Genomic DNA, 13905 nt, shown 5'->3' with positions numbered 1-13905 from the left:
CCAGCTTTTTGTGAAGTAACACAGACAAGGCAGAAATCTGTCCCATCAAGGAACTTGCAGATAATCCTTTTTCCAATCCTTCTCGAAGGAAGGATAGACTCTTAGGAATCTTAACCTTGTCCCAAGGGAATCCTGCAGATTCACACCAACAGATATACCAAATTATGTGGTAATTTTTCTGGTTACAGGCTTTCAGGCCTGAACAAGAGTATTAATAACAGAATCTGAGAACCCTCGCTTTGATAAGATCAAGCGTTCAATCTCCAAGCAGTCAGCTGGAGTGGGTCGAACGGACCTAGAACAAGAAGGTCTCGTCTCAAAGGTAGCTTCCATGGTGGAGCCGATGACATATTCACCAGATCTGCATACCAAGTCCTGCGTGGCCACGCAGGAGCTATCAAAATCACCGACGCCCTCTCCTGATTGATCCTGGCTACCAGCCTGGGGATGAGAGGAAACGGCGGGAACACATAAGCTAGTTTGAAGGTCCAAGGTGCTACTAGTGCATCCACTAGAGCCGCCTTGGGATCCCTGGATCTGTACCCGTAGTAAGGAACTCTGAAGTTCTGACGAGAGGCCATCAGATCCATGTCTGGAATGCCCCACGGTTAAGTGACTTGGGCAAAGATTTCCGGATGGAGTTCTTGATTGAATAATAAAAACTACAGTTAAACACTAAAAAACTCTAAGCCATCTCCGTGGAGATGTTGCCTGTACAACGGCAAAGAGAATGACTGGGGTAGGCGGAGCCTAGGAGGGATCATGTGACCAGCTTTGCTGGGCTCTTTGCCATTTCCTGTTGGGGAAGAGAATATCCCACAAGTAAGGATGACGCCGTGGACCGGACACACCTATGTTGGAGAAATTAATTCTAACCAACCACAACACCCTCTTTGACTCCCATAAAGAAATATGTTTCCTCTAAGGTGTTAGTCAATTGAACTCCCAAATATTGTAAAGAAGATTAACACTATTTAAAAGGACAAATACATTTAATAGACGCTATTTTATGAGATGGGATAGATATATTTAAGACCTCTGATTTAGAATAATTAATCAAAACATTTGTTATCTCGTAAAACGTTTGGAACTCATGAAGAAGGGTAGGTATTGACATATCAGGATGTTGTCTGCAAAAAGGGGGATTTTGTAAATTTGATCTTTGATTTGTATACCAAAAATATTTGGATTATTACTTATCACAATTGCTGTCTCAATTATGCAAGCAAATAATAAGGGGGAGAGGGGACATGGCTGCCTAGTGCCATTAGATATGTCCAGAGTTTCTGAAAGGGCTCACTATTTACTAGGGTTAAATATAATGCAAAAATCGCTTCCATTACTATTTTCTCTCCAAAGCCCATATGTTGTAAAAATAAATACAATCTTCTAATACCCAATGTAACTCATCTACAATTTCAGCAATGACTATGTTTTAATGTAATTAAAACTGTTGCCACAATATCTGTTATTCACTACAATGGATGTTAATAGCAGGAGTACATTTTATTTAGTCTTGATCTGTGCATTATGGTGAATTTTTTACATTTTGTAATATGATTCTTATTTTGCATAAGGGCTGTAATGTTCATAAGGACTGTGCTGTGTACATGTTTAGATGGGACTGTGTCTACTATAAAATGTTGATTTGTGATTGGAAAGTTAGATAATTGAACTGAGATGTTCCATGGGTTTAGTAAGCCTGATAAAGAGGCCTGTTGTAAGCTGATAAACAGGGAGGGTACCTTATGTGGCTTGTATATTCATTCATATGAATTTCCATTTTAACTGTGATATTTGCAGTTTCACACTATACATAGCCTTATTTCTTCTTTTTTTATTTACACATAAAAAGTGTTTTCCCCAGGACCTGGTTAATGGGAACGCCACCCTAATGATTTTATGGACCACTTGGATAAAATGTAAGATAACCTTAAGTTAAAATTAGATAATATTATTTAATTTCAATGTTTGTTGCACAAATTATCATTAGACCAATTTGTGTCAAATTATGTAATTAATCTGTGATTTCGATAGCTTCTGAAACATTTATAAAAAATGAAAATGTTATAATAATATTGCAAAGCATTACACTGCCCCCATGCTGCTATTTCAAAATGTCACCCAGCTGGCAAATTTTCTACAGAGAACACTGTGTATGTAAGGGCTTGATTTATCAAAGCCCTTCGGCTGCAAGTTCTCACAAGAACCTGCTAGCCGTATTTAACAAGCAGCAGTCATCAGACCGCTGCTTCCCTAACCTCTTCATCACCTCTAAGGTGGCGAAATTCAATCTTCACGGTCTAGTCCGACCAAGGAGATTCACAGCTCCTGCCTGCGCGTGATTGGCTGTGCACGGGCAGGGGGCGGGATTGCACGCGAGCGCAAAATTGCGCTCGTGTGCAATGGTGACTACCTGTGGGTAAATTTGCCCCGCCACAGGCGAGCTGAGGCGTATATGCGCCCCTGTCCGCCTCAGCATTGATAAATCGAGCCCTAAGTATGTGTATATATACACACACACACATATATATATATATATATATATATATATATATATATATATATGTTTATCCCTGAATTTTAAACCTCTTTTTGTATTATTAAAAGTTAAATTTTATATATATGAAAGACCAGTGAGTGCTGCCTTTTTTGCATTATAAATACTTTTTTTGACATTGCACCCTGGCAGATGATATTTACAATATATGGTGTGCAGTTCTACTCAAGACTTTGCTGATATATATATATATATATATATATATATATATATCAACATTTTAAATTAGGGGGAGATAAAAGGCGAGTTTAAAATCCTCCACTACGCACAAAATATAGAAAAAATAACTCATTGTGTAGTTCATTAACAAATCTAGACAGGCCCAGAGGCTTGTTTTCCCACAGAAAACCTCTGAATTACATTGTTTCCAATGCAGCAAAGGATTCTGGGTAAGATATGCAAATTAAGTACACGACACACTTTGGCGTAAAGGGAACCTGTTGAAAAGCAGACTGAAGTAAAAAGGTGTGTCATTGTGTACTTCATTTGCATATCTTACCCAGAATCCTTTGCTGCATTGGAAACAATGTAATTCAGAGGTTTTCTGTGGGAAAACAAGCCTCTGGGCCTGTCTAGATTTGTTAATGAACTACACAATGAGTTATTTTTTCTATATTTTGTGCGTAGTGGAGGATTTTAAACTTGCCTTTTATCTCCCCCTAATTTAAAATGTTGTTGTATTCTGCCTGGAATCAACTTCACCCAGCAGTGATTCTAACCTTCTCCCAGCTGATGAGTGGCAAAAAACACGAAACAGTCTGTCCTGGGATGGTTATGAATCACTGCCCTAACCCTAGCTAAGTTTATAATCTGTGTGAACAGCGATACTTTGGCGTAAAGGGAACCTGCTGAAAAGCAGACTGAAGTAAAAAGGTGTGTCATTGTGTACCTAATTTGCATATCTTACCCAGAATCCTTTGCTGCATTGGAAACAATGTAATTCAGAGGTTTTCTGTGGGAAAACAAGCCTCTGGGCCTGTCTAGATTTGTTAATGAACTACACAATGAGTTATTTTTTATTTATATATATATATATATATATATATATATATATATATATATATATATTTATATACACATACACATATACATATATATATATATATATATATATATATATATATATACACATATACACACACACGCATATACATATATATAAATAAATATACATACACACAGACACACAAATGTATATTATCATGTAATCTGCTTCTAAAATGATCCATTTCAAATAAAAAGTTGGGTGGTACACACCCTATGAAGAGTTGTAAGGACAATTACAAGTTTTCTGCCACTGTGTGCCTTGTTGCACGATACAACATTGTATGTTTTTTTTAAGTGAATTGTATATCAAAGTTTTACAGAAAGTGTAGCATAAATATAAAACAGGACTATAAAGAAAGCAAGAAATATTTATTTTGAATTTACAATACCTGAGCTATGAACTTTTCCTTTGTAAAAGAAATCTGCTACTTTAGTAATCGCTTGTGGGTTATAGATTATATTTAAAGGTCTTGTGCTAACTTCTAGGCGTCTCTCAACTGGAACTTCCATTTGTCTTTGTATTGGATTCCTCTCATATAACATCTTAAACACAGGGGCTTCTGATGCAATAGCTGTAAGATGAAAAACAATTAACAACAAACTGCAAAAATAAAGAAATGTGAATATTTTAAAAATATATTCAATTTAACTACCCAGTTTCCCTGAATAAGTGTTGTCTTGCAATTTCAAAACAGTATTTGGTTCTTGTCATCTATGTACCAAGTGAAACAGAATTTACAAGATAAATTACAATAGTAATAATATATACAAATTGCCATAGTGTGATTATGTGTTATCACTTACTTAAAGGAACATTAAACACTGAGATGGTAATATAAAATGATAAATTGTATGTATATATATATATATATATATATATATATATATATATATATATATATATATACACACACACACACAAATGTCTGCAATATACTTTATTTATTTATTTTGCCCCTGAAATTGTGAGCTTCTCAGTTGCTGTTAGAAATGGAAGTGCAGAACACTGTTATATTCCACACAGCCATTGACAGCACACTCTAGTGACCTATTTATACCTGTCCCTAATTGGCCACAGCAGAAGGTAACCTAAGTTACAATATGGCAGCTACCATTGTTTTACAGACATTAAAAAAACTTTACACTTATTTTGTCAATATTTAAACAGCTAATAAAACTTTAAAAAAAAGACATCTACATGATATTCTCAGACTAATCTTTTCTTTGAATGCATCACTCTATCTAGCATTTCTTTAGTGTTTAAAAGGGACATTAAATTGTAGACTACATGATTAAATCTTCATATATAAGAATAATTTTGCAAAGAAAACTGCAGCTTTGTTTTGTTTAATGAGTATATTGTTTTATTTTTATTCTTTTAACTTATTCCCCTGTTCCTTTAGAACAAAAGAACCCCTGCTTACAATCACAAACTAATATTCAGATAGAACACAAACTCTGTTTACACATGTGAAGGCTGGGGTAGCCTGCCCTATGTATATAGGTTTAGCTCTGATTTAGCTTAGTTACTATTGCAAAGAATGATTTAGATGCAAAACTGTTAACCCACCTTTAAAAATCATGTGACACCACAGAAGCTTAGGGAGTGTAGGAAAAGTAAATAAAAGCTCACATAAATTGCCTAAAAGTATTAACCCAAGCCTCTGTGGGAGAAAGTGAAACAAGAACAATTTTTAAATGTGTTTTACTGCAAAATAAATAATGAATGTACATTGCAATAATGTTTAGTTGTTTTGGGTTAAAGGGACAGAATACTCATATGCTAAATCACTTGAAACTGATGCAGTATAACTGTAAAAAGCTGACAGGAAAATATCACCTGAGCATCTCTATGTAAAAAAGGAAGATATTTTACCTCACAATTTCCTCAGCTCAGCAGAGTAAGATCTGTGTAAAAAAAGTTATACTCAGCTGCAGGTAAAAAAAAAAAAAAAAAAAAAAAAAAAAAAGGAAGAAACAAACTGCAGCCAATCAGCATCAACAGTGCTGAGGTAATGAACTCTTTTACTGTGATCTCATGAGATTTCACTTAACTTTCATGAGATTTCATAGTAAACTTCTTTAAACTGAATAGGGAAATATGCACGAGGCTTACTCTGTTGTAGGTCCTGGGACAGGCATACTGATTTATTGCTTAAAGTCCTTTACAATACTTAGGACATTTTGAGGTAAAATATCTTCCTTTTTTACATAGAGATGTTCAAGTGATATTTTCTAGTTAGCTTTTTACAGCTATGCTGCATCACTTTTAAGTGTTTCAACATATAGGTATCATGGCCCTTTAAGCAGCATTTTAGTGTATTGATTTAAACTCTATTTGTATTATCTTCTCATTGCAACAATGTTTCCCTTGCAATAATTAAATATTTTATCCATTATTGAAATGTCAAGTTTAATGGTCCTTTAATTTCCATTTAAGGGCATAGAAAGGTAAACTTTTAAAATGTGCCAGAGTGTGCTTTTTTAAATTTCAAATAGAAGCATTTTTGCAATATACTTCCATTATCAAAAATGCTTCTGGTAAACGTCATTCCTTTTTTTAGCCGCATATGCTGTGTGTGCTTGTGCACAAGTATTTAAAGGGACACTGAACACAATTTTTTTCTTTTGTGATTCCAATAGAACATGCGATTTTAAGCAACTTTCTAACTTACTCCTATTATCAATTGTTCTTTGTTCTCTTGCTATCTTTATTTGAAAAAGAAGGCATCTAAGCTTTTTTTTGGTTCAGAACTCTGGACAGCAATTTTTTATTGGTGGATGAATTTATCCACCAAACAGCAAGAAGAACCCAGGTTGTTTACCAAAAATGGGCCGGCATCTAAACTTACATTCTTGCATTTCAAATAAAGATACCAAGAGAATGAAGAAAATTTGATAATAGGAGTAAATTAGAAAGTTGCTTAAAATGTCTGAAAAAAAAATCTGAATCACGAAAGAAAAAATGTGGGTTCAGTGTCCCTTTAAGCTCAGGGAGCTGGCGGTGGTGTGTATTGTGCCTATGAAGATATAATTTGTGTCATGCAAGCCACTGCTGACTCTATGAGAAGGCATAGTGTTTATAGCACTGATACATATGTGCGCATGCCACTGAAAAACAGTAATACGTTTTACTAGAAGCATTTTTGCAAATGGAAGTATATTGCAAAAATGTTTCTATTTACAATTGAAATGTACTCATGTGCATTTCAATTTTGATCTTTCTATCCAATTAAACACTTAGGGCCATATTACAAGTGGAGCACTGAATATTGCTTGCATGCAAGCAATATTAGCGCTCCACTTTGTAATTACAAGTAAATCGCAATGCAAACTCGAGCTCGCGTTCGAATTGCTAGGAAGCATTGCACTCACGAGAGCACGCTTCTATAGGCTCCAATGGAAGCCTTGTTCTGATGCCGTCAGATGGCATCGGAACCATGCGCAGCAAAGCAGGTAAGTAGCGCAGTGATGGCAGTAATTGTTAATATATATTTATGTGTTACTGTTAATATGTGTATATTCACATATTAACACACAAATATATACGCATATAATCATATACATATATATTTACATTACACCCCAGTCTGACCAACTTTAACCCCAAAATACTGCCTAGTGCAGTAATTTTATTAAAAAAATAATGCTTTCATCTTTATTTTTAAATAAACTACACTAGACAGTATTTTGTGGCACATTTATAAAATTAACCAGAGATCGGATCTCTGGTAAATTTTATAAGCGCTAATTGCTACCACAAGCTCGCGGTAGCAATAAACAGCCACTTGTAATGGCTGGTTAATTATCTCTCTCCCACAAACGGGCAAACTAATTTAGCGCTCCACTTGTATTCTAGCCCAAATTGCAGTGAGCCAATTTTGAATAACCACCAATCTTTTTAGTCAAACAGAACAATCTCACTTTACTCCAAAGTTTACCTTACTATCGACTAACAGCAGTATCTCTTGTTCTATCTATAGCCTCAGAAATCTAAACAAAAATCAAATTGGCAAAAACAGGCATTATTTTAGCTACATTATTTATACTGTACAGCGTTTAACATAGATCTTTTTCCAAATAACTTTATCACATTTCAAACAGACTTAAAGGGACACTCAAACAAAATTAAACTTTCATTATTCAGATAGAGCATGCAATTTTAAACAACTTTCCAATTTACTTCCATTAACAAAATGTGCAGTCTTTTTATATTTAAACTTTTTGAGTCACCAGCTCCTACTGAGCATGTGCAAGAATAAGTGTGCATGCATTTGTGAATGGCTGATTGCTGTCACATGGTAAGTGTATGCATTTGTGATTGGCTGATGGCTGTCACAGGGGGAGTGGAAAATTGTCAGAAAAAAAAATCTACTACTCATTTGAAGTTCAGACTAAGTGCTATTGCAATGTCTTGTTATCTTGCATTTGTTGATTATGCAAATCTACAGTGTTGACTGGTCCTTTAACCAACTTAGGCTGCTGATAAAAGTCAACACAAAAACTAAATAAAGCAGAAATACAAACAGTGCACAAAAGGACAAAGAATGTATATTCATTTTTAGTAAAATTATTTTTAAGTAAAAAACCCATCAAGGTGATTTTGTTTTGGAGTTTATTGTTTATACACAGTTACGTGTGTATATTCCTTTGTGAAGCTTCTAAATGTGGATATCTGAGGTAACTCAGGAGGTGAAAAATAACTGTTGAAGTTCAAAAGGAACTTACATGTGTCTGGATCCAGCGTTTCTGTTGATCCTACATGCACACTGGACAGACCACTTACTTCCTTTTGCTATTGAAAAAAAAGAACAACATCCAAATGTTAAGATTATTTTAAATATGCTGAACATAAAAAAATTATACAAAAACGGTTTGCTATGGAGGATATGGGAGAGTGAGAGAGAGAAGGTGAGAGTGAGAGAGAATACCAGTGTGACATATATGCAGGGACCTTACAGTAACAAAAGGGGGAAGTGAACCATTGGGGTAGATTTACCAAAGGTCGAGCGGACATGATTCACTACATCGAATCATGTTCGCTCGACCTTGCTAAATGCTGACAGCATAAACTGTTGGCATTTAACACTGCACAAGCATTTCTGGTGAATATCAGTTCTGTCAATCTCATTTTCATGTCTGATGTAGACGCATTAAGTAAAATAGTTCATTACACAAGTGTTCAAACAATATCAAAAAATATATCAAACCAAACTACAGGGATGTAGTAAAAGCAAGTAAGAGAGCAATTTCACAAAAACAGAATTTATGTTTACCTGATAAATTTCTTTCTCCAACGGTGTGTCCGGTCCACGGCTTCATCCTTACTTGTGGGATATTCTCTTCCCCTACAGGAAATGGCAAAGAGAGCACACAGCAAAAGCTGTCCATAAAGCCCCCCCTCTGGCTCCGCCCCCCAGTCATTCGACCAAAGGTTAGGAGAAAAAGGAGAAACTATAGGGTGCCGTGGTGACTGTAGTGTACAGAATAAAAAATTTAAACCTGACTAAAAGCCAGGGTGGGCTGTGGACCGGACACACCGTAGGAGAAAGAAATTTATCAGGTAAACATAAATTCTGTTTTCTCCTACATTGGTGTGTCCGGTCCATGGCTTCATCCTTACTTGTGGGAACCAATACCAAAGCTTTAGGACACGGATGAAGGGAGGGAACAAGTCAGGTAACCTAAACGGAAGGCACCACTGCTTGCAAAACCTTTCTCCCAAAAACAGCCTCCGAAGAAGCATAAGTATCGAATTTGTAAAATTTGGCAAAAGTATGCAGAGAAGACCAAGTCGCTGCCTTACAGATCTGATCAACAGAAGCCTCGTTCTTGAAGACCCATGTGGAAGCCACAGCTCTAGTAGAGTGAGCTGTAATTTGTTCAGGAGGCTGCCGTCCGGCAGTCTCATAAGCCAATCGGATGATGCTTTTCAGCCAAAAGGAAAGAGAGGTAGCAGTAGCTTTCTGCCCTCTCCTCTTACCAGAATAAACAACAAACAAGGATGATGTCTGTCTGAAATCCTTTGTTGCTTCTAAATAGAATTTTAAAGCACGGACCACATCTAGGTTGTGTAACAAACGTTCCTTCTTCGAAACTGGATTCGGACACAGAGAAGGAACAACTATTTCCTGGTTAATATTCCTGTTGGAAACCACTTTTGGAAGAAAACCAGGCTTGGTACGTAAAACTACCTTATCTGTATGGAATACCAGATAGGGTGAAGTACACTGCAAAGCAGACAATTTAGAAACTCTTCTAGCAGAAGAAATAGCAACCAAAAACAGAACTTTCCAAGATAGTAACTTAATATCTATGGAATGTAAGGGTTCAAACGGAACCCCTTGAAGAACTGAAAGAACTAAGTTTAGACTCCATGGAGGAGTCATAGGTCTGTAGACAGGCTTGATTCTGACTAACGCCTGTACAAACGCCTGTACATCTGGCACGGCTGCCAGACGTTTGTGCAACAAAACAGACAGAACAGATATCTGTCCTTTTAAAGAACTAGCTGACAAACCTTTCTCCAAACCCTCTTGGAGAAAGGAAAGTATCCTAGGAATTTTAATCTTACTCCAAGAAAATCCCTTGGATTCGCACCAACAGATATATTTTTGCCATATCTTATGGTAAATTTTCCTAGTCACAGGTTTTCTGGCTTGAACCAGAGTATCTATAACCGAATCTGAAAACCCACGCTTAGATAGAATCAAGCGTTCAATTTCCAAGCAGTCAGTTGCAGAGAGACTAGATTTGGATGTTCGAATGGACCTTGTACTAGAAGATCCTGCCTCAAAGGTAGCTTCCATGGTGGAGCCGATGACATATTCACCAGGTCTGCATACCAAGTCCTGCGTGGCCATGCAGGAGCTATTAGAATCACCGAGGCCTTCTCCTGTTTGATCCTGGCTACAAGCCTGGGAAGGAGAGGGAACGGTGGAAATACATAAGCCAGATTGAACGACCAGGGCGCCACCAATGCATCCACTAGTGTCGCCTTGGGATCCCTGGATCTGGACCCGTAGCGAGGAACCTTGGAGTTCTGACGAGACGCCATCAGATCCATATCTGGAGTGCCCCGTGGAGATGCTACTTGTTCAGAGCGGCAAAGAGAATGACTGGGGGGCGGAGCCAGAGGGGGGCTATATGGACAGCTTTTGCTGTGTGCTCTCTTTGCCATTTCCTGTAGGGGAAGAGAATATCCAACAAGTAAGGATGAAGCCGTGGACTGGACACACCAATGTAGGAGAAAAGATGTACAATGGGGGCAGCACTATAGGTGTGCTTGGGAATATGCAATGGATGAATACATGTAAAAGGGACGGTCTACTCCAAAATTGTTATTGTTTAAAAAGGTAGATAATTCCTTTATTACCGATTCCCCAGTTTTGCATAAACAAAACAGAGTTATATTAATACATTTTATCTCTGTGATTACCTTGCATCTAAGTCTCTGCAGACTGCCCCTTATCTCAGTTCTTTTTACAGACTTGCATTCTAGTTCATGAGTGCTGACTCGTTTTTTAACTCCACAGGAGAGAGCACAATGTTATCTATATAGCACACATGAACTAGCATTGACTACCTATAAAAAGCTTATAAAATGGACTGAAATAAAGGAGGCCTGCAGGGGCTTAAAAACAACCAGAGATTTAGCAGTTTAGATGTTATAAAGTATATTAATATAACCATGTTGGTTGTGCAAAGCTGGGAAGCAATGCACTTACAAGAGCACACTTCCATAGGTTACAATAGGAGCCTTGTTCTCACCGTGAAAAACAGGATAACTATCACAGCAAAGGGGGTAAATCAGGCAGCGATGGGCAGCAAAGTGTAAATACATATGTATATGAATATATACATACATATTTATTTGTTAATATGTGTATATACACATATTAAGACACACACACATATATATATATATATATACACATATACATATACATATATATATATATATATATATATACACACACAAAAGTCAAGGCACCCCTAACAATTTACATGATTTTCATTTACAAATAATTGGTTGTTCGGATCAGCAATTTCATTTTGATCTATCAAATAACTGAAGGACACAGTAATATTTCAGTAGTGAAATGAGGTTTATTGGATTAACAGAAAATGTGCAATATGCATCAAAACAAAATTAGACCGGTGCATAAATTTGGGCACCCCAACAGAAATATTGCATCAATATTTAGTAGAGCCTCCTTTAGCAGAAATAACAGCCTCTTGGCGCTTCCTATAGCCTGTAATGAGTGTCTGGATTCTGGATGAAGGTCTGGGGACTGGGATGGCCATTCCAGAACATTGTACTTGTTTCTCTGCATAAATGCCGGAGTAGATTTTGAGCAGTGTTTTGGGTCGTTGTCTTGTTGAAATATCCAGCCCCGGCGTAACTTCAACTTTGTGACTGATTCCTCAACATTATTCGAAAGTATCTGCTGATATTGAGTGGAATCCATGCAACCCTCAACTTTAACAAGATTCCCAGTACCGGCACTGGCCACACAGCCCCACAGCATGATGGAACATCCACCAAATTTTACTGTGGATAGCAAGTATTTGTCTTGGAACGCTGGGTTCTTTTGCCGCCATGCATAACGCTCCTTGTTATGACCAAATAACGCAATCTTTGTTTCATCAGTCCACAGCACCTTCTTCCAAAATGAAGCTGGCTTGTCCAAATGTGCGTATGCATACCTCAAGCGACTGTTTGTGGTGTGTGTGCAGAAAAGGCTTCTTCCGCATCACTCTCCCATACAGCTTCTCCTTGTGAAAAGTGCACTGAATTGTTGAACGATGCACAGTGACACCATCTGCAGCAAGATGATGTTGTAGGTCTTTGGAGGTGGTCTGTGGGCTGTTTTGGAACATTCTCACTATCCTTTGCCCTCCAATATTTTACTTGGCCTGCCACTTCTGACCTTAACAAGAACTGTGCCTGTGGTCTTCCATTTCCTCACTATGTTCTCACAGTGGACACTAACAGCTTAAATCTCTGCAATAGCTTTTTGTAGCCTTCCCCTAAACCATAATGTTCAACAATATTTGTTTTCAGGTCATTTGAGAGTTGTTTTGAGGCCCCCATGTTGTCACTCTTCAGAGGAGAGTCAAAGAGAACAACAACTTGCAATTGGCCACCTTAAATACCTTTTCTCATGACTGGATGCACCCGTCTATGAAGTTCAAGGCTTAAAGGGACACTGAACCCAAATTTTATCTTTCATGATTCAGATAGAGCATGACATTTTAAGCAACTTTCTAATTTACTCCTATTATCAATTTTTCTTCATTCTCTTGCTATCTTTATTTTAAAAGCAGGAATGTAAATCTTAGCAGTCAGCCCATTTTAGGTTCAGCACCATGGATAGCGCTTGCTTATTGGAGGATTACATTTACCCACCATAAAGCTAGCATAACCCAGGTTCTCAACCAAAAATGTGCCGGCTCCTATGCGTCACATTCCTGCTTTTTAAATAAAGATAGCAATAGAACAAAGAAAAATTGCTTATAGAAGTAAATTAGAAGGTTTCTTAAAACTGTATGCTCTATCTGAATCATGAAAGAAAAAAAAATGCGTTTAGTGTCCCTTTAATGGGCTCACCAAACCAATTGTGTGTTCCAATTAATCAGTGCTAGGTAGTTACAGGTATTCAAATCAACAAAATGACGAGTGCCCAAATGTATGCACCTGTCTAATTTCGTTTTGATGCATATTTCATATTTTCTTTTTATCCAAAAAACCTTATTTCACTACTGAAATATTACTGTGTCCTTCAGTTATTTGATAGATCAAAATAAAATTGCTGATCCAAACACCCAAATATTTATAAATGAAAATCATGGAAATTGTCAGGGGTGCCTAAACGTTTTCAAACGAGAGAGAGAGAGAGAGAGAGTGTGTGTGTGTGTGTGTGTGTGTGTATATATCATTTATACACATCTCATGAGTGCTGCAATTAATATCCACAATTGATCTCATAGTATGTAAACTGAGCACTAATTGGTTTGCATACATAAAGTTTATACCATACTCCAGAGAGGAGAAGCCTTTCAAGTATAAAGAAGGGGAAAAGAAATAAACAGCAACAAGGAAAGAAATCCAGCAAAAAGAATTAAAGTGTCTCTACCTAACTCCAGAGAGGAGAAGTTTGTCTGAAATACCAACATATTTCTACTCCAGGGATATCAAGATTTCCACCTGCTAAAAGTTTCTGCATACCAGCTGGAAACATCTTTACCACAGATAGGGATTACATCCCCTCCATGCTTCCAACATACCTCACATG

The 13905-nt window shown here is 37.1% G+C and overlaps 1 protein-coding gene across 3 annotated transcripts in view; it reads right to left on the bottom strand.

The window, feature by feature from the left end:
* VPS13D (vacuolar protein sorting 13 homolog D) overlaps nucleotides 1–13905 on the bottom strand; it is a 1255097-nt gene that overhangs the window by 1187696 nt on the left and 53496 nt on the right. For all 3 annotated transcript variants that reach the window (XM_053690423.1, XM_053690422.1, XM_053690424.1), the window contains exons 15-16: nucleotides 8336–8402; nucleotides 3997–4179 (exon numbers count right to left, since the gene is read on the bottom strand). In XM_053690423.1, the coding sequence (XP_053546398.1) occupies nucleotides 3997–4179; nucleotides 8336–8402 (250 nt within the window). The remainder of the gene's footprint in view (nucleotides 1–3996; nucleotides 4180–8335; nucleotides 8403–13905) is intronic.

The sequence above is a fragment of the Bombina bombina genome, chromosome 8 (genome assembly GCF_027579735.1).
Source record: "Bombina bombina isolate aBomBom1 chromosome 8, aBomBom1.pri, whole genome shotgun sequence".
NCBI classification, from domain to species: domain Eukaryota; kingdom Metazoa; phylum Chordata; class Amphibia; order Anura; family Bombinatoridae; genus Bombina; species Bombina bombina.
This window is presented reverse-complemented; position numbering and strand designations above follow the sequence as displayed.